This window comes from Orcinus orca, chromosome 14, assembly GCF_937001465.1.
Source record: "Orcinus orca chromosome 14, mOrcOrc1.1, whole genome shotgun sequence".
NCBI classification, from domain to species: Eukaryota; Metazoa; Chordata; class Mammalia; order Artiodactyla; family Delphinidae; genus Orcinus; species Orcinus orca.
The window spans coordinates 8,605,202-8,627,069 of NC_064572.1; the positions used below are offsets into that span (position 1 = coordinate 8,605,202).

Genomic DNA, 21,868 nt, shown 5'->3' on the forward strand with positions numbered 1-21,868 from the left:
TCCTAAACATCTTCATTCCCAAATCTGAGTTCCTGCTCAGTCTTCCTTCTCAAGTCTCAGAAATATACAAATATTATACAAGATTTCTCCAGTAGGCCGGCAGGCAATTAGGACAGTTTGTTTTAATTGGCAAAGATATAAAAGTGACACTCCTCCCTCAAGACATAATTTCATTTGAATATTTTTAATATAAAATAATAGAAAACGTTTACGTAGAATGTTCAAGACTGAAAATTTGGACATCTGATCTTAGACCACTTCATTATTTACTATATACTCTCAGGAAAAGTCTTCATTTTTATACCATAGTGCCTTTGTTGGACCAAAATATATTGGGTTGACCAAAAAGTTCATCCGGGTTTTTCCGTAACATCATGAGACATACTGTTATTCAAAACCAGCTTCAATATATTTTCTGAAAAGTCCAGTAATTTAGTAATGACATAACTACTTATTTAGAAATAAATATGAACATCTTATGGAAAAACCCGGACGAACTTTCTGGCCATCCAATACTTATTATAACCTTCCTCCTGCATTCCTCAGAGAAATAAGGGGAATAAGGCTCCAGAGACATATCTGGGAAAGTATAATGTATGGTAACAAATTAAAAATAAATTTTACAAAAAAACCTTTGTTCTTTTATTCAACCTTTAAAAATTGTGGAAGGAACTCAGATTCTAAGTCCTACTACACTACTGATGCCCCGTCTCTCTTTTACAGCAATGAGTGTTTCTCAGGAATTCAGTCAAGCTCTCGTGTTTTTCTAGGCTTATGTCCAGCTCATCATGAAATAAAGTTTAGGCTGCCAAAGGCTGTCCTTTTGGAATAGAAAGTAACCTCAGAAGACCTGGGCAGAAACTCCCATCCCCCCACATCCCAGCCACTTGATCTTGGAGAAGTCCCCTACGGCCATGGTCTCATCTGTGAACTGGAATGACACCACTGCGTGTTCCCTCAGAGCCCGGGGAGCGGTGAGGGGCTCTATGGGAACCCTGGTCCGAGTCTGATCACGTAGACACTATGGCAGGCGTAACTATTCCATACTCACATGTAATCCCTTCTTTCCATAGGCTATCCCTCGGCCATAAATTGCACTAACCAGATCAGGTTCCTCCTATTCAGACCAAAACAGAAACACATCAAAAACCATAAACAAAACAAAACAAAACAAATCAGTTTCTGCTTAAAGCACGTTAATGCCACAAATGACAGCTCTACATTATGCTACCACTACTCATGTCAGTCAATACACAGTCCCCAACCACAAAAGTCTATATTTCTAAAGCTCATTTGAATGAGACATGAATAAGAGTTTTACATCAAAAAAAAAAAACACTTAAAAATAGAGAAAACCAACATTACTGAGCGCTGTGCTAGTTTCTTTCGTACAGTCGTCTTACTTAAAATGCAATCCTCTCAGCAACTCTATGCTTGGCCACCAGCAAACACAGCTCAGAGAGAAAACGGAGGTTCGGAGAAGCAGATACAGGAGTAAAGGGCCTGGGTGACGCCCCCTCCTCGTTGGTCTGCTTTCAGGGAGTCATGAAATCATCTGAAAAGGAGAGAACCCGTCGGAGCCAGCACCACAAGGAGGAAGAGGTGAGTCGACTCCACGGACTGTTGGGGATTAATACAGTCCTTTATTCTAAGGGGTCAGAGTGAGAACCAGACCCTTTCTGCAACCTGCTCCCACGTGGACTGGATGCAACGCCTCTCAGGCCCAAGGACAGGGCGTCTGTTGCCCCCGCCATCAAGTCCCTACGCGTGGGGCAGTGGCGTGAACTCCCGTCTGCATCTAACCTGTGCAATTCTTAGCCTCTTCTCTGAATGCTCTGAATGCCTCAGGCTATAAGGTCCTGAAGGAAGAACCTGACAGGGCTACAGCAGATGAGCTATTTTAGAGGCTAATCTATTATCAGTTTCAAATCTGAGATCGGGTGTCTGCGGGTATTGCCGAAAAAGACACATCAACTTCAATGATGAGAAAGTGCGAAAAAATAAAGGATAAGATGCTATGCACTGAAAAACAAAAAAAGGCTACTGTAAACAGAATCAGGTACATCACCCCAGGTAGCAAGTGAGTGCATCACTGCCTACAGCCCAGCCAGCAGATGGGCCTCATGGTATATGGAAAAATTCAAGTAAATAATTACAGATTTCTAGCTTCTCTTGGAAAATAAAAAAATCCAACAATGACAGACCCACATTCGGGCATGGGAATGTGAGAACATGACAAAAACATAGGCACCGGCTTCCTATTTCGATGAAGGGTGTGTACTCACCAGTTTACCATGAGCCCACCCATGGTCTCTACACTACATCAATTCACTTTGCTCATTTAATATGTTTCTCTGGCTCCCAGAGAGTTTTGGATTTCTGATTCATAACGTATGTGTAACTGACATGAAAGCTTGTCCATGCTATTTGCTGAATGGGAAAAAGTATGAGTTACAGAACGAGAGAGGAATGGTAGTCACTTCTTATAAATAATACTTACATAGGATTATGTGGGCCAGTAGGTGTACAGAAAAAAAGCTCTAACAGTAGTTTTCTCTAGAGAGTGGGATTACTAGGTATCTTCCTATTCTGCTTAATACACTGATGTATTATTCCTTTTAATTGTTTAAAATAAACACACATACAGTTATAATCAGAAAAAAAATGTGTTAAGTAAGACATATTACAGAAAATAATAGAAAACTTTACTGTCAACTGAAAATATCGTATTTAAATAAAGAGAAAATTTATTATAAATTATAGAAAATTTAGGAGATGAAGAAAAGCTCAAAAAATAAGGTAAAAGGCATCCTACAATCCTGTCACCCAGAGATAACACTAAACATTTAAATATTCCTCTGGAGACTTCCCTGGTGGTGCAGTGGTTAAGAATCCGCCTGCTAATGTAGGGGACACTGGTTCGAGCCCTGGTCCGGGGAGATCCCACGTGTCGTAGAGCAAATAATCCCGTGCACCACAACTACTGAACCTGAGCTCTAGAGCCCATGTGCCGCCAACTACTGAGCCCGCATGCTGCAACTACTGAAACCCGCGCTCCTAGAGCCCGCGCTCTGCACAAGAGAAGCCACCGCACTGAGAAGCCCACGCACCGCAATGAAGAGTAGCCCCAGCTCGCTGCAACTAGGGAAAGCCCACGCGCAGCAACGAAGACCCAACGCAGCCAAAAATAAAAATTAAAAAATAATAAGTAAATAAATAAACACATAAATATTCCTCCTGGCTTAAAGAAAGGCAGAGCAAGTAGTTTGAGAGAGGGATACAGGTACAGAGGGTGAGGAGAAGCAGGAAAAAGAGTTCCCCACTGAGGAATCAAAGTCAGATGGTCTTCACGTTTTTCCCTAGCAACGGCACCTGCCAGAAGACAGAACAGTCAACAGAGCAGCACCTCGGCCAGGCTGGGTGGGGCTGGTGAGCCCACGCAGCTCACACCTGCTGATGACAGGCCTCCAGGGAGAGGAAACCCCACTTTCAGAGAAGCTTTTCTCCTCAACTGAGGAAAATTTTATACCAGATAACAGGAGGTTAGTTAGAAAAAAGTGCATTTAAATAACGAGTTATTCTACTTGCGTGACGGACATCTCCATACACCCATTGGCCACTCCAGCCACCTGGGAGTCGTCCTCATGTCCCCAGCCAACATATCTACTCAAGATATCCCGGTGCTTTCACCTGCTGATCGATCAGCCACTGTCCAGTTTGCAGCCTTCCCCTCTCACCTGGCTACTGCAATGGCCTTAAGCACGCTCCCGTTTCTTCCCATCCAGTCTCCAGGCCCACACTAAGCCGCCTCAGGGTGATCATGACACTCCCCTGGCGGAGACTGTTCACTGCCCCCCAGCACCTACACTAGCAAAATTCGAACATTTTCACTCTCATCCACAGTAAGAAATACATTTTACACCGTAACCCAGTACACTCATACGTATATACATAAACATACACACAAACACATCAGAAACAAGTTTCACTAACGTCACATCAAGAGCCTTACTACACACAGTGTAATCTGGTACTTCCTCGTCTGGTATATTTCATTAAAAAAGTGGTAGTCTTGACTCACCAATTAATTTCAGGGCCCACTAAAGGGTAGCGCCTCATAATTTAAAAAACAGTGAGGTAACATCTAAATGCCTTTGCAAAAAGTACTGATCATTTCCTGCCTCTCTGTTCACCTCCTTCCTCTGCCCCACTCACAATTCATACTCTAAAAATTGGCTGAATGGGGACTTCCCTGGTGGCGCAGTGGTTGAGAGTCCGCCTGCTGATGCAGGGGACACGGGTTCATGCCCCGGTCCAGGAGGATTCCACATGCCGCGGAGCGGCTGGGCCCGTGAGCCATGGCCGCTGAGCCTGCATGCCCGGAGCCTGTGCTCCGCAGTGGGGGAGGCCACAACAGTGAGAGGCCCGCGTACCGCAAAAAAAAAAAAAAAAAAAATGGCTTAATGGGACTTCCCTGGTGGTCCAGTGGTTAAGACTTCACCTTCCAATGCAGGGGCTGTGGGTTCCATACCTGGTCAGGGAGCTAAGATCCCACATGTCTCACGGCCAAAAAACCAAAACATCAAACAGAAGCAGTATTGTAACAAATTCAATGAAGACTTTTAAAAAATGGTCCACATCAAAAAAAAAATCTTACAAAAAGAAAATAATAAAAATTGGCATTACTTAATAGTTCCCTAGATACAACAGGGTCTCCCAAGCTCGGTGCATTTGCAAATGCTCTCATCTGCCTGAAACACCCACCCACGGCCTCTGTGCCCAAGAAAATCCTTCAATCCTTGAACCCTCTCTTCTGACGCCTTCCAGATGCCCCTGGAAAATAAGATACGCCCCTCTCCTCTGTTCCACTATATGTCATATGGATGTGAGTCATTCATTCAACAAATATTTACTCAGGGCCAGCTATGAGCCATGTCCCGGCCCATGTGCTATGAATACCATAGTAAGCGAGAACCAACACAGAAGGCAAAAAAGATTCTTGCCTTCTTGGAGCACAGCCAAAGAATCACAGACATAAATGTAAAGTTACACCTTCAGTAAATGCTAGAGTGATAAATGGTGCTTTTAGAAAACGTATAAAGACTTAAACAAGGTTAGGAAGGATTTCCTACGGAAGCGATACCTGGGCTGAGATCTGTAGAGGATGGGGGAATCCCAGAATGACTGGTCCAGGCAGCGGGGGCAGACGGTACAAAGGCTCAGAGGGACGCGGGGAACACGGCATCTCCAGGCTGAGGTTGGAGAGGCAGGTAGGGACCTCACTAAGGATTTTTATCTCTAACCTAAAAGTAGCAGCAAAGTATATGTGTGTTTAAAGTACATGTTTGTATGGTATGTACATGTGAGTGTGTGTGGAGGGTGTGAGGAGAGAAGCCAGGGACCGAGAGCCCCATCTGTCATCTGGCAGATGGAAGTGGCTCAGCCGTGGTTTGAACAGAGCCGGGAGTAGCAGATGGACAAAGCAGATACTTAGGAGGCACACAGACAGAGCTGGTGATGAAGTAAGTGGCACACATGTGTGTGGAACATGTAGCCTCACATAACCCTGTGCCATTCATTGAGCTTGGCGACACTAGGATACGAGTAGGAATTCTTTTTCAGTTGTGGCTGGGGAGGGTCTGGTGGGATCAGGGGAGAGCAGGCAGTCGATTTGGAACCCATAAGACTAGACTATAACTATGATAACTACCGCAATAACTAAACATCCTTCTGTGCGGTTGCAAGAAAATTCTGAAGAGTCAGTCGAATGGAGAAAACCTAAATATGTTACAGATGCACGTTTGTTTTCTCTAGTATTCAATTTACACGTTCTTTTTAGAATTTCTTTTTGACAGCGTAGAAGGATCTATAATTATTGTGGCTGTTACCACACCACAGTATAGCCTAGTATTACAGGTTCCTAAATTTAAATAGTAGATTTTACTGCTTTTTTTGATTGATACAACTTTATTACTTTATCACTGGCTTTGGATGTTAACAAGTCAAAACTCTTTCTTTATGAAATGTCACAATGAATTATTGTTTCAAATAAAAAACAATGTTTATTTCTAAAAACTAATTGAGCTCAGAATATCATTTCAAAGTATTTTTGAATACACAAGTCTAATAATATTTACACTTTATAAAGTTTTCAGAATTTTAAATGAATTAAATTAAACTAATATTTCAATCGTCCAATATCACTCACTTTATGCAAATACAAAATCATGGTATAATAAGACTGTTATCTTACTGGATCATGTCCACTTAAATGTCTCAATTCTCAAAAGAATCAATTTTTTTAAACACATAAAAGTCTAATTTACCATCTTCATTATACTATTTACATAGTGATTTTAAAATTTACAAATATTTATTTTTCCACCACAAGGCTGGCTGGCTTTTTGTTAAAACTCGAAAGTCACTGGATCAAAGACAAACGAATAAGTCAAAAACGTCACTGCACAGCAATGTAACAAGGATTAAGTTCTGTGTAAGTGGCAGGCGCACATACATATGTACATGAAAGATGGTTACAAGATCACGTGCAGAGGAATGTTTTACACTTTGTCTGCTAATGCAAAGTTCTTTCATGAATTCAATTCCGCCAGAATCAGATCAGAATCAGATGAGCTCAAGGTCACACGACTAACAGCAAAGGCCAACTGCCTTATAACATTGTCACAGCACTTACGTCACCCAGCCCTGCATGAGCATCAAAGCAGCACAGACAACAGGAAAGGGTCCCACTTTCAAGAATGCTATGATGGAGGTGCTGACACATGTGGAAGTGAAACAAGGACACTGACGTGGAGACAATACTGACTGATACACTTTTAAAATCAAGAGCTTCCAATGAAGACGGACAGATCTATTAAGTCTTGAAATTGTGCTCAGTTGGAAACCTTGATGCTCAAGGAACACTGTATTCCTTTATAGACGTGCCAAACAACCCATACTTGGATAAATATTCAAAGGAACAGTTTGAAACAACAAAGATTATGGAAATAGCCCTTAAGTTTGTTCTCTGATGCTGGAGCTAAGACCACAAGAAAGTATAAAAGCTTTACATCAAAAGGTCACTCTGGAATATGAGTGGCCCTCATGCATAGATCCAAATTTCACATTAAATGATCTTATATAAATGGTGACTATAATAAAATCCTAGCCCCCATGGCCCCATCTGTCTTCGGCTTTCTATGAATGAAGTCCGATTCTATGCACTCCTGCTTCACCCTGGAGTTCGCGGGCTGTCCAAGAGAAACACTTTGTCGGGAGATAACAAGCTAAAAAAAACTGGAAAAGCTTATCCGTGAACAGTTATCACTGAAGATTTGTTAAATGATGTTTATTGGCTTAAAAATAAAGAGTTGGGCTTCCCTGGTGGCTCAGTGGTTGAGGGTCCGCCTGCCGATGCAGGGGACACGGGTTTGTGCCCCGATCCGGGAGGATCCCACATGCCGCGGAGCGGCTGGGCCCGTGAGCCATGGCCGCTGAGCCTGCGCGTCCAGAGCCTGTGCTCCGCAACGGGAGAGGCCACAGCAGTGAGAGGCCCGCGTACCGCAAAAAAAATTTTTAAAAATAATAAATAAATAAAGAGTTGTCGCACATGTGGAAAGAGCCTGCAAGGAACAGGTGAACATCTGATAGCACGTACTGACAAGAAATGACCCTCTGGTGATGCTGAGTTGAGTCCTAACTTGGCATCCCTCCATGCTTGAAGAAACGCTTTACCACTATTCTGAATACTGGATACGAGAAAGTATTGCTGGGGTAAAAATCAGTTTCATTACTGCCAAGACCCAGTATTGCTGCATTTGCCAATAAAAGAAAAGGAAGAGCAGTTAGATTTAAAGAATGGTCATACTTTAAAAATACAATATAAAGAGATTGATTTATGCAAATTCTGATTCATGGTAAGAAAAGGAGTTTTGGTCAATTAGAGAAGTAGCAATAACTAATCTTTGGACACTTGCTACCGTGTGGTTGTGCAGTTTCTTGATGAGATTGGCTATCAAAGATTTGAAGAAATCCATGAAAAGCTCTTAAACAGGAATTATGTGCATCAGTTTCAAACATAAAGCCTAATATGGAAAAGTTATGTCCAGAAAAGCAGGATGAAGTCTCTTATTAAAATTTTTAAAAAGAATTTTAGCACTTAATGTCAAATCTTGGTATTTTGCATTTAGCATAGTCATATAACGTAAAGAAAATGTGACAGATTTTCACCAAGCTCTATCTGGATGTCTCTAAATTTGCTCCTGCTTACTCCAGCGTGTCATGATTTTCCACATGTGTTATAATGCAGAAAAGGCTGGGAAGCACCGAAACAAAGGGGAAGAGAGACATCCCCAAGAAGAGCACCGGCAGGAAAGCCAAAGGCATTGAATTCCCATGTAAAGACGTGTCATGAATGATAACGCAGTCTCGTCTTCTGCGGGCCCGTAGCGTTTGAACTTTCTGCTGCTCCATCATCCTCTATTCCTGCCCCATCGTAGCTTGAATCACCAAAGTCACCAGTCCAACCTTATAACCCACACATTCTCAAAGAAAAATTTACCAGTCGAAAGCAACCCAACGCAGATTGATGAAAATGTTATATCAAACTTCAACATATTAATATCTTTTCTTAGCACAAACAGAAAAATTCTGATCTACTTTCTGAATGCGACTGCAAGAAAAAGATGTTTTACGATAATAAATGGACAACAGAGATATTATGGAGTCACTAAAATTATGATCGTAGAGAAAGACCGAAAAACATTTATAAAATTAAGTAAAAAAGTAATACAAAATAGTACATAAGTTCAGATTATAAAAAACAAATGCATACTTTGAAAAGGTCATAAACTTAAATAATGGTAGAGTGGCAGAATTAGGAAATTTTTCATTACTTAAAGTTTTTTCTTTAACGTTGTTATCTTGCCTTCAGCTAGACTGATAACAATATTTTTCAAAAAGTTAAATGAATTGCTAATACGTCTGCAAGCCTGTGCTGTTGTCTTCTGTTGGCTACCGTAAATTAACTGACATTTGCTCCTATAAATGTATCAAAACCTCCCTTTCAAGCCAGGGTGTTAAAGTGCTTTCTTACCTTTTTAAATACTGCAATGCTAAACAGAAAGGCGATTTTTAAAACTTTATAATCTACCCGTCGTACTTTAAACTCCACTGAAGGATATTATTCCCTATGACCACTCAAACACATAGCCGCTTGGATCTAAGCACTTTAAAGTAATAACTATAAAAATATCTTATTATTTGAGAGTGAAGATAGAACTGTCAACATAATTAATCATATGTTTAAAAAGAGAAAACAAAAGCAGAGCAAAAATTTCAAAAATAATACTTTAAAATTAAGTCTGCCTGCTGGATTGAAAACTATCTATTGGCTCTTACTGTATTAGCACAGATGAACATGCCAGAATGGTCCTTTGAATAGCTGAAATTAACTGAGCACTTACTATGTCCAGGCACCTAGTAAAGTACTTTTTAAGATATTTCATTCAAACTGAACGAGAATATTTTTGGAGGTAGTTATTATTATGCCCATAATCCAGGTGGTTAAATAACTTGCTAGTAAGCAGCAGAGTAGATGAGAACTTGGGTATTTCTAACTCTACTTGACCCTCCTGGACAGAGAATGGATAATGGCCAGGCATCTACCAGAGTACAGTTAAATCACGACCTGAGATACACAGCCAGCAATGTCAGGCTGCATTGCAGGTCTCCTATGCAACTCTTAACACTTGCGTATGAAAGCACTTGGTCTGTACCGGATTTTAACACAGCCATCAATCAATAGAGGCCCAATACTTCCACTGAAGAGTCTCATAATTATACTTTAAGGTGAGAAACAAATCCACGAATGGACTTAAGCGTGCAGATCAACTCCTGCATGGAGAGTAAACATCCGTAGCTCCAAGAATTTCCAGTGTCCACATCTCATGGGAGATATCAAGGTAGAGAGGAAAATGAACTGAAGCTGACATTTGTCTTTTTGAAACTTGGTTTGAATCTCACCTCTGCCACCTGATGGTGGGGAGACTACAAGCAAATTGCCTGATCTCCTTAGATCGCGTTTTCCTCCTTTAAAATAAAGTAATACTGAAAAGATTAAATGAGAGCATGTTACAAGGCCTGCACTAAGAAAGTGCTCAGTCAGGGCTGATTTCCTTTACTTTCTTGTAAAATCTTAAAATCCATGTTTTATTGCAGCACTTTAGCTATGCATAAGTCCATATTTTTGTCGTGACTATAAACTTGCAATCATATAATTAAGAAGAAAAATTACCTGAAGCATTGTTGAAAAATGTCTTATTGCTTCATCATAGAGACCACTGCCAATCAACACATATGCAATAGCTATGAAAAAATACAGAAACATTAAAGGAACGAATAAAGGATCTCAGACTGGAATCGGTAACTAAATTCTTTACCAAATCTTAAAAGGCAGCTCCAAGGACTAGAAGCAGTTAAAGAAAACCTAGAAGTTAATAAGATGTAATTGAATTCTCCTACCACTCAGCACTTGCTAATCAGTCTTCTAGTTCCATCTAGATTTAAATTATTAAAGCCATCTATAAAACACCTGCCTACAAGAAGTAATTATCTTTTTCTAAGCCCATCACTCACTTTCAAATACCAAATAATCTTTACGATGTTTCTTATCTATATATACAAAAGAGCTAGTAATAAGCCTGAATAATGTCCATATAACATGGCAATGTGACTTTACTGTGAAAGTTAGAAGAAATACCCCAATAGCATCACATATCTCGATTCCTGCAGGTGCTGAATTTACTGCCAATTACCTAGTAAGAACAAAAACAGAGGCTCCAATTAATATATATTAATATAGTGCTTAACTGTAGATATAATTCACAGCACTGCAAAAGACCACTAGTCTTTCCCCTAGCTCTTCTATTCAAAATATAGTCAAGACACTACTCAAAATATACTCTAAAGATCACAAATAGTTTTTAATCAAATTGTTTAGGTAAGTGGTATTTTGAAATTAGAGCCATGAATATCTCTTAAAACACGGCACAACTTAGACTGAACTTTTTCACCTGTCAAAAAACCCAATAAATTTTAATATTCTAGATTACATTTTTATCTATAATATTTGCCCTAACTCCCTAAAGTCCCAAATATCCCTGAAAAATTGTATTCCTAACTCAACATAATACTATTTTGATCATATTTCTTTGCAAAAAAAGCTTTATGCAACCCTCTAATTCAAGGACATAATTACGTGTTCAAGAAGATGGGGAACTAAAAACTTTTAATGTCATTCAGAGTTTAAATTCCTTGACACTAAAAAGTAGTCAAAACATTAAATGCAGAAAGAGATTTAGAGTATCTTTATAACTAACCTGAGAAAAGTAAAGTTCAGAAACATCGAGTATCATAATAATACAAGAGCTTTTGGGGACATTCATCAACATGAAAAGAGGACTGTTTTCATCCTAATTTTTTTGAAAAGATAATTAAGCTCAAACTCCTATTCAGAATAATGGGCATGGATACTATTCAGGTAGTTGTAGCAGACAATGAGATAACCAGAGACCTCTTCGGCGGGGGTCAGCGGCATTAGTAGTAAAAACAACAACAACAACAATAATAGTTACATGTACAGTACTCTTAATACGTGCCAGGCACAATCCTAATTATATACATGCATTATAACCCATTTACTCCTTAATCGCAGTGAGGTAGGTACAACTGTCATCCCCATTTGCAGACACGGAAATGAAGCATTTAAACTGTCCAAAGGCAGCATGCAGTGAGACAAAGGAAACAGGCTGCCTGGCTCCAGGACCCACCCATCTCACCAACACGCTACCCTGAGAAAAATCTGGGCTGCACTGAAACTACTGTGCACGGGGCTGGACTGCAAAATGGTTTGAATTCCTTGATCATTGGATGAACAGGGACTGAAACATAAACTTGTGCATTTTTGAGTGTAGGAAGATACTTTAGAAAGCCAAGAACTGGGCTCAGATTCTGGCCCCGCCACTCGCTGGCTGTGTCACCACAGGGACCTCAGTCGCTCTCATGACTCTCTGAGTCTTGCTTAACAAGCCTGTAGAAAATTTTCTTAGATTCCTTTCAGATCTAAATTTTCAGAATTTCCTATCTATCTTCCCATAATCAGTAAATATCTGTTGAATGAACAAATGAATAAGTGACCCATAAAAACAAATACGGCTTTAGCGGATAAATGTTATACTTGGCAACATGTTGAAAATTTTCGTCCTTGGCTAGCCTACTGAGCTCCACTCAAATAAAATCAAATGCAGCTCTCAAATATTTCCATCTAAAAGTAAATATTTTTTTGAGAAAAACCCAAAAGTATGCATTAAAAAGTAACCTAAATCTTGGACAAATATAAATAACTATTCGTACTAGGATCTAAATTTGGTTGTGGGGGTTCAAAGACATAAAGAAAAAACTAGGATAGTTGGAATCTCCCAGAAATTGTTAATAACCAGCAATTCCACATCTCCCCACAACATGTATGTTGACAGAGGTCATTTTTCCAAGAAAAAAAAATACTGAGGCTCAAAACTCCTAAGCCAGCTCAGGGCCTATCCTATCCCAGGGTGTACTACGATTATTCTTAGAGCACAGGACAGGCCTGGCACACGTTAGACTCTTAATTCATTATTTAATAAATGAATATAAGGCTGAACAGAATCCAAGGACTACAACAGAGACCAAATCTGATGCCTTAAAGGATAATTAATTCTCAAAGCCCACTCAAAGAATATAAACAAAAAGTGATTAATACTTTCAAAATAGTCAACTCTCAATTATCTGCACTAACAAAGGAAGAAGCCAATACAAGAAGTGCTCGGTCTTAATATAAAATGCATACGGTAGAAGAAAGGATAAAATGGTTATGTGTAAATCAGACAGAAAAAAATTTCTGCAGGTGCTTTGGGTCACCAGGCAACACGTGGGAGAACGCACTTATGTGAAATCTGTCCAGCTGCAGTGTTCAGTCCTCTATTCAATTTTGTTTCCACTCTTTCAAGTGTGAGCTGACCAGGCACTGATGGAGACACACCCAGAGCATATCAGACACTGGCAAAACCAGACTGTTTTAAGACACGCCTTGAACAAGCCAAACTGCATGACCCGTTTGCAGATTAGAATGAACTCAACTTTCTACACCCACATGCTTAGACCCAACAATAACTGATTGGCCCCACAGTAAAATTAACTCAAACCTAGCTATTTTATTACAAAGAAGACTGAAGTAGGTATGATTCTCTCCTGCTTTTACTTCTCTATCGTTCATATTTGATGACAGCACACAAATAACCTTCTAATGAATGCTAGTAGCTCACAAGAACTCGTTACCATAATTATTGATCTCCACAGAAACACAGGTGTGGAACAGTCCTTACGGATTCCATCCAGACCTTTTATTTTATGACTTATAGTACCGAGACCCTCACAAGGGTTGAATGCCCTCCCTACCCAAGATCAACCCTCTCGTGCTGGCAGAGCCAGGCTCTGTGCTCTTTCTGTCTCACCACCCTGCCTACCTGCTCTGCATCTGATCATAAATTCTAGGCAAATATCCCAGGAACAGCCCCCGAGTCAAGTCTCACCTAACTCTTCATTTGTGCTGTCATTATCAGTAGCAAATGGGAATCTCTTTTGTTCGGCAATAGACTTGGCCTGGCTCTGAAATAAAAACAAACATACATTTTTAGCTTATCGCAGATGAGGAGAAACTTACCATGAAACCTGTATTTAAAAGAATTAAAGCTACCTTTGATTTATATGAAAGCAAGAACATATTCACATTAAGTCACATCAATCATGTACTTCGGGACACAATTTGTGCTGTAACTGATTTGCTTCCTCTTCTTATCACTAGTGGTTTTTGGTTTCCAGGAATACCTATCTTTCTACTTTCATGGGGATTAATCTTCCCGGCTGTTTCAAAGCTCCCTCCACACTACTCAATGACATCGATCATGTTACAAAGATCACACTCTAGTGTTTGGTCTCCAAAGTGGCTTGATAACAGAATATTTTTTCAAATAAATTTATTGATTTCTGACTGCGTTGAGTCTTTGCTGCTGTGCGCAGGCTTTCTCTAGTTGCGGCGAGCAGGGCCTACTCTTCACTGCAGTGCTCGGGCTTCTCATTGCGGAGGCTTCTCTTGTTGCGGAGCACGTGCTCTAGGGGCGCGGGCTTCAGCAGTTGTGGCTCGCGGGCTCAGTAGTTGTGGCTCGCAGGCTCTAGAGCGCAGGCTCAGTAGTTGTAGTGCATGGGCTTAGCTGCTCTGCGGCATGTGGGATCTTCCCGGGCCAGGGCTCGAACCCATGCCCCTGCATTGGCAGGTGGATTCTTAACCACTGCACCGCTAGGGAAGTCCCCCAGAATACTGCCTTTTAAACTTTAAAAATAGTTTAGAAGTAAGAGCTACAGTTTGTTGGGACTTCCCTGGGGGTCCAGTGGTTAAGTCTTCGCCTTCCAATGCAGGGGGCCCAGGTTCGATCCCTGGTTGGGGAGCTAAGATCCCACATGCCTCGTGGCCAAGAAACCAAAAAAAAACATAAAACAGAAGCAATATTGTAACAAATTCGATAAAGACTTTAGAAATGGTCCACGTCAAAAAAATCTTAAAAAAAAAAAGCTATAGGTGGTACAGGGATGACACCATAATAGGCCCAGCAAAACCTGACCAAGAAACAAGACATGCTATTAAATAACGCAGAGCAGGCGATGAGCATAACCATACTACCTGATGCATACGCAGACACGCACATGCACGCTTGGCAGAAAAGCTAAAGCAAAAGCGGAAGCTAGGGACAAACTAAGTAAGTTAGCTTAGCAATTGGAAAGATTTTATAGGCAGCAACGGTCCAACATACAAAATGACGGCTCTATTGTGTTTTGGAGACAAATCATGTCTGATTATGCAAACAGCTGTCACTTTGCCAGAAGATTGGACTGTCGACACTAAGTTGTGATATGCTTAGCCTACAGGGTACACATTAAAATGATAACTTCATACCAGATTCACCTAAGATATGATTAAAACTTGTACACACACATAGACAGGAAAAGCTAAGATAATACAAGACTAAAGATGTCGCTTTTGGCAAAACTTTACGATCAGAACCAAGTGACATCTCAATTATTTGAATTCCTCTTTTTGTTAATCCATTGTACAGATGCCTACAGGCATGTATGACAGCCAAATAATTCTACACAGGTGACTCTTCTGACTGATGGATATGCTCTTTGGCTAATGATTGGTACTCATTAGCCATAGTCTCTTGGGCTTCACTGACTCAACAGAGTAACAGGTATTTCCACCTACATTCCCTACACTCTTAAAGTCAAGATTGATGTTCAGATACAGAGTGGTTTTGGGTTTGCCTATAAAACAAGTCAAGAATAAGCGACCTCTACTTAGAACACAAGTTAAAAGACACAGGTCAGAAGGGATCCCATCTCAGGAGACTCAGAGTTCTCGCTTCATCCCATTCAGGACCCCAAACCAAATGAAACACCTGAAAATTCTACCGCTTTGGGAATGTTTATGCTTTATTTCTTCCAGTAAAACCTTGATGGCTAGAGGGGAACTCTGTCAGCTCTTTCTTGCCTTGCTCTGTCGCTGGGAGCTTCCACACATGGGAACCTCATTCGGCTTCTTTAGGAAGTGGTAGATTCCACAACACGTGAGGGCAGCACAGCACTGTACATACATCCAGGTGTGACCAGACACAAGTCCTTCCTGTTTACCAGCTGCTTACAGACAAACACATAAGTGCAAAACATTTTCTACTTAATAAATAGCTTAGAGCCAAGGAAAGGGGTCTATAAACAATGCTTTTAATACTTCAAAAACTTTTTATCATTTCATCCAGTGTTCAACGAAGGTCTTGGCCACCATTTGCCAAGACTTTGCACAAAAAGATGGGAAGAGAAGAGAAATGAAATCCCATAAGAAGAAGAAATCATTTACTAAGCAACAATAAGAATATGCTGAAGAGCATACCTGATTTTAAAGGGTCTGTATTATATTAGAAATAAAATTTATAACAGAAGTGGGCAGGCAAAGTATAGTAGGGACAAATTCATTTCCTGATCAAAAAGAATCTTCCCCACGTCTAATACTGCAACTAGAGATATCTTCTGTGGACAGAGTGGAGCAGCTATGATCAAGGAAGTTTAAACACACAACCCCACGTTGCTAGTAGACTAACTCCAATCCACCTTTCAGGTCCCTGCTCATGGTTCAGTTCCTGAAAGCTGTCTTGCCTGATACCCCTAACTTAAGGGAGATTATGTTGACCCTTTGTTTTTCCTTCATATGATTTGCACAATTATACTTCTATGCCTACTTGTATAATTATTTGATTAGTAGCTATAGAGCCCTAAGTGCTGGGACCAAGCCTCTCTGGCTCACCACTCCCTGGCTAAGTACTTGCTTAGCTCAACGCTTGACAAAAATAGGTGCAAAATAAATATCTGGAAAATGAATGAATAAATGAAGAGTTTAACTCCCATATTTTCAACCTAGGGAAAACAAAAGGCCTAGACTTATCAGCTTTCTCCCGTAGGTTACTAGCTAGTACCATCTTAAACTGGAAAGGCAAATAGTAGGCAATATTTGAATTACTATCAGCAAGAAGGTCCCTAATAACTCTAAGAATCTAATCACTTCTCCAAGGTGGGGAAGATCCAGTTTCTATTTAAATGTTTTCAGTGATGGCCAACTCACTACTTCACGAATTAGCCCATTCTGGTTTGGGACAAGTCTAATTCAAAAGTTCTTCCATATACCACGTTGACGACTATGCAATGAGTTAAGTAAAATCAGTTGATCATTCTCTAGTTTGCAGTTTCTACCCATACTGAGTAGTTCTTACATGAAAAGGCAGAAGAGCTTTGTCTGGAAAAGAAAAGAGTATCCCTAAAGGGAAATTTTAAACAAAAGAAGCCAACAATATCTATGTGGATGTTGAAGGAAAAGGCCTGGTGAAAAACTGTTAACCTTGGGCACTGAAAGAAGAGCAGCCTCACAGAATTAAGTGTGAACAAAAATACCCTGGCACGTTGAGGCAGCCGGGCCAGAGGGGGACACACGCTAGCACGATGGGTAGATGCACGTTACGTGGCACGGGGCCAGGTGCTCGTCCCTGGAATGGAGAGGTCTCTGGTACAGCTTAGCTGGTACTGATTAAAAAAACATAGATACAAAAGATACACAGGCAAAGGCTGGAAAAATAAGATTATACGCTACCTTCAAATCCGTAAGGCTCCTAGAAATAAGGTTCAGCCATGATCTCCTTTATTTCTTGGAACTTGAAAGTAAAGAGTCCTAGGTCCAGAATGACCAACCATCCAAGGCATAAGACATAATAATTCAATGTGACTAAACACCAGATGACCCATCTTTATCTTATGCAACTGGACTCAACTCCTAGTTGATAAACAGACGCAATCTCTACCTTTTGGAACTCGTATCACCATGTTTCAGGTCACAAAAACAGAAGGCATAGAAGATGCATACCAGAATCTTTTCAGTGTTGAGAGAAAGCAAAGAGTCACAGGGTGGTGGTCCTTTGGGTTCGCAGTCGGAGTCATGGAAGTTCAAAAAGGATGACTCTGAAAAGCAAACAGTCCTTGTTATTCTCCTTACCTTAGATGTATGGCTCTTAGGTGCTTAACTATGAATTGCAATGTGAAGAATCCACAAAATCAAAACAAGGACAAGTGTAAAAAAACACTAAAAGGGGCATCCTGTCTTCCACCTCTACAACTGGGTAACATTTTATAGTTTCCAAGTATCTCACACACGCCTCGGTGATTTTGTCCTCACAACAGTAAACACAGCTGTTAAGATCCTTTCATGGGATACCTCTGATGTGGCAGCATTTCCCAGAGGTTAAAAAAAAAAAATCACAAAGAGGGGAACAAAGTCAAGCCAGGAAGACCTGATGTTAAGAGGTATGTGCTAAGGATCTAGTATCCAGAATATCTAAAAACTCCTCAAATTCAACAAGAAAAAGACAACCCCGTTTTAAAAACGGGTAAAGGACTTGAACCGGCAACTCTCCGAAGATATACAAACAGCCACTGAGTACATGAAAAGATGCTCTACATCATTATTAACTAATGAATACAAATCAAACCACAAGGAGGTACCAATTCACACCCACTAGGATGGCTATAATTTTTTTTTTTTAACGGGAAATCACAAGTGCTGGCAAGGAGGCAGAGAAATTGAACCCTTGTGCAATGCTGATGGGGATGTAAAACTGTGTGGCCACTGTAGAGTTGGCTGGTTCCTCCAAAAGTTAAAGATAGAATTACCACCTGGTCCCGCTACTCCGCTCCTAGGTACGTACCCCAAAGAACTGAATACAGGGACTCAGACAAGCACACATATGCACATGTTCACAGCAGCACTATTTACAATAACCAAAAGGTGGAAACAGCCTAAATGTCCATCAACAGAAAACAGATAAACAATTGTGGTATATACATATAGTGGAATATTATTCAGCCTTAAAAATGAATGAAGTGGGGACTTCCCTGGTGGTCCAGTGGTTGAGAATCTTCCTTCCAATGCAGGGGATGCAGGTTTGAGCGCTGGTTGGGGAACTAAGATCCCACATGCCGCGGGGCAAAGAAGCCGCACGCCGCAACTACTGAGCCCGTGTGGCACAACTAGAGAGTCCGCACTGCAACTACAGAGCCCACACGCTCTGGAGCCTGCATGCCACAACTCGAGAGAGAAAACCCACGTGCCACAACGAAAGATCCCACGTGTCTCAACTAAGACCCAACGCAGCCAAAAATAAATATTTTTTAAAAAACGAATGAAGTACTATTACATATTACAACATGGAAGAACCTCCAAAACAAAAACTAAGTGAAAGAAACTAGACACAAAAGGTCACATATTGTATGATTCCGTTTATATGAAATGTCCAGAATAGGCAAATCCACAGACACAGTATGCACCTTGGCGGCTGAAGGAGGGAATGGAGAGAAACTGCCTGGCGGGCAAGGAGTTTACTTTGGAGTGATGGAAGTGTTTTGAGGTAATTGCACTGCCTGGTCAATGTATTAAATGTCACTGAACTGTTCACTTGAACATGGTTGATTTTACATTATGTGATTTTTTTTTTTTTTTTTTTTTTTTTTGCGGTACGCAGGCCTCTCACTGTTGTGGCCTCTCCCGTTGCGGAGCACAGGCTCCAGACGCGCAGGCTCAGCGGCCATGGCTCACGGGCCCAGCCGCTCTGCGGCATGTGGGATCCTCCCGGACCAGGGCACGAACCTGTGTCCCCTGCATCGGCAGGCGGACTCTCAACCACTGCGCCACCAGGGAAGCCCCCAATCCCCATTTTAAAGAAGAGGAAAACGAGACCGACAGCCTAAGCAATTTGCAAAAGGCCACCCTCCAGCAAAGCAATGGAGGTGTTGGTTGGCTGCCTGCCATGAAAGAGTGAAGGCAGATCTCAGCGAAGTTAAGGACTTCACAGGTGAAGGTCCATGGGAGGCTGGCAGGACCGGGAGAGTGGCCCAGGCAGAGATGCAGCATACTGTCAATCTTTTGCCTTCTTAGCTGACTCGAGCTGAATATTTTATCGGTCCACATTACTGAACTTTTAACAGCTCTATTAATGTCTTCATTTACACACTGGATAACTGTGCCATCTACACGTAATTACATCAAGGTCTTTTAATATTTATACTCACTTAGCATCTTATTTTACTGGACAAAACCTCCCCAAAGTGCTCAATAATACTCGTGGTAAAAGGCACTCCTGCTTAGTCCTGACGTTAACATGTCATTTGATGACCCAGAATTTCCTCAACTTTTGACAGTAACATTTTTAACATTTACAAACATCCAGTGGGAAGCTGCTCTATGTGCCTATTTTGAGACTGATATATTTTACCATATAAAGGAAGGGTGGAGATCGATGCATTTTACCATATAAAGGAAGAATTCTCCTATTCTTTGCTTTACTCAAAATTTTAAATCAGGAAAGCTGGCTGAAATTTATCAAGTGATTTTGGATATTTCTTTATGGCAATCATGATTTCTCTCCTTTGACCTATCAAGGTGATTAACTCAATTCCTTAAAAAGTTGAACCATCTTTTGTACTTCTAGAATAAACTAATTGATCAAGGCAGATTATTCTTCTGTTTGCTGGCTTCAGTTTACTAATATTTACTTTGGATTTCTATAACTATGTTAATAGCTTTCTTTTCTGCCCCCAAACTTTATCAGATTCTGGCATCAGTGTTTTTGCTGGTTTGGTAAGGTCTGTGATACAAGACTAGTTTGTTCTAGTTGTAACTAGAGTTGTCTGGAACAGGTTAAATTTGTTCTTTAATCTAAAAATATTTAACTCACTATGGATTCAATTATTTTCAAATAATAACCCAACCAGCTGTATTTAAATGCTACAGATTTCCATGAAATTAGGAAAAGTCTGTTTTCTTCCTTGTTCAGGTCATACAAGTAATGTCATTGTGATTACTGCAGAAACAGTCTCAAAACACATTATAGAATCTCATCTTTTTCTTCTGCATCATCTTCCTGGATATTTCTCTACTGCTTCTTATTTTTAACCTATTAGCAGAGTTTCTGCACCATTGTCTCTTAAATTCTAACGGCCGCTACAGTTGCGCACATGCCCCCTCATTCATTACGTGCAGTTGCATCTGCTCCCTACTTACACGTCAGCCTTATCAGATTCATCTATTTTATTCTTTTCTAAAGAAGCAGCTCTTGGGTCTATTGATCCATTCCGTTGTTGCTCTGTTTCTAATTCATTTATTCTGGCTTTGGTCTTCTTAGCCCTGCAATTTCCTTTATTTCCTCTTCTAGTTTCCCAAGTTTAGTATCCAGTTCATTTATTCCCTTTCTTCTTTAGTATTAAGATGCCATGGAGGGCTTCCCTGGTGGCGCAGTGGTTCAGAGTCCGCCTGCCGATGCAGGGGACACGGGTTCGTGCCCCGGTCTGGGAAGATCCCACGTGCCGCGGAGCGGCTAGGCCCATGAGCCATGGCCGCTGAGCCTGCACATCCAGAGCTTGTGCTCCGCGACGAGAGAGGCCACAGCGGTGAGGAAGAAAGATCAAAGACAGTGGGGACAGAAGGAGATATGAAGGAAAAAGGACAGGGCTTTGAGAAAATTGGGCACAGGAAGAGGAAAGAGGCACTGTTTCCCATTTGTGCAGCTAGAGAGGGGTAGTGCCTGTAACTGAAGTGGGGAGTCTAAGAGGAAGAGTGCTTTTAGAGGGAAGTAAACCGCTAACTCTGGGTTTAAGCAATTGCTCATGAGATGCTAAACCAGGAAGCTGTCTTGCATGTAGTTAGGAAATTCCAGAGAAAGAGCTACAGCTATAAATCTGATAATCATTAACTGATGGTAGATGATTAAGCAGGAAATGTAGGTAGGATCTCTAAGGAAGCTTAGGAAGCTTAAGTTTAATGAGAAGAAAAGAGCTGACCCTGGTGGGAACAAGATACTTAACAGGCGGAGGGAGAATCAACTTGATAATTTACCTTTTTTCTAAAGAGCTACCTATTTCTTTGAACTGTTCTACATCTTTGTCATAAAGCTATACAGAGAGTTATAGTGATTCCTAAAGGCAAATACAGTTGACCCTTGAACAACATGGGGGTTTGGGGTGCCAATCCTCCATGCAGTTGAAAATCTGTGTATAACTTGTAGTTAGCCCTCCAATTCCGCAGTTGCACAACTGAAGATTCACCAACCACAGATTGTGTAGCACTGTAGTATCTCCTACTGAAAACAATCCATGTACAAGTGAACCTGCACAGTTCAAACCCGTGCTGGTT

The 21,868-nt window shown here is 40.9% G+C and overlaps 1 protein-coding gene across 10 annotated transcripts in view; it reads right to left on the reverse strand.

The window, feature by feature from the left end:
- Positions 1-21,868, reverse strand: part of TTC13 (tetratricopeptide repeat domain 13) — a 90,727-nt gene that overhangs the window by 35,079 nt on the left and 33,780 nt on the right. For 6 of the 10 annotated variants that reach the window (XR_007471276.1, XM_049696977.1, XM_033408872.2 and 3 more), the window contains exons 2-5: positions 17,552-17,646; positions 13,626-13,701; positions 10,295-10,365; positions 1,052-1,117 (exon numbers count right to left, since the gene is read on the reverse strand). Coding sequence is in view for 9 of the 10 variants with exons in the window: in XM_033408872.2 (XP_033264763.1) it covers positions 1,052-1,117; positions 10,295-10,365; positions 13,626-13,701; positions 17,552-17,646 (308 nt within the window). In the remaining variant the exon portion in view is untranslated. The remainder of the gene's footprint in view (positions 1-1,051; positions 1,118-10,294; positions 10,366-13,625; positions 13,702-17,551; positions 17,647-21,868) is intronic. The other 4 variants (XM_049696978.1, XM_049696979.1, XM_004281569.4 and 1 more) reach the window with 2 other exon arrangements.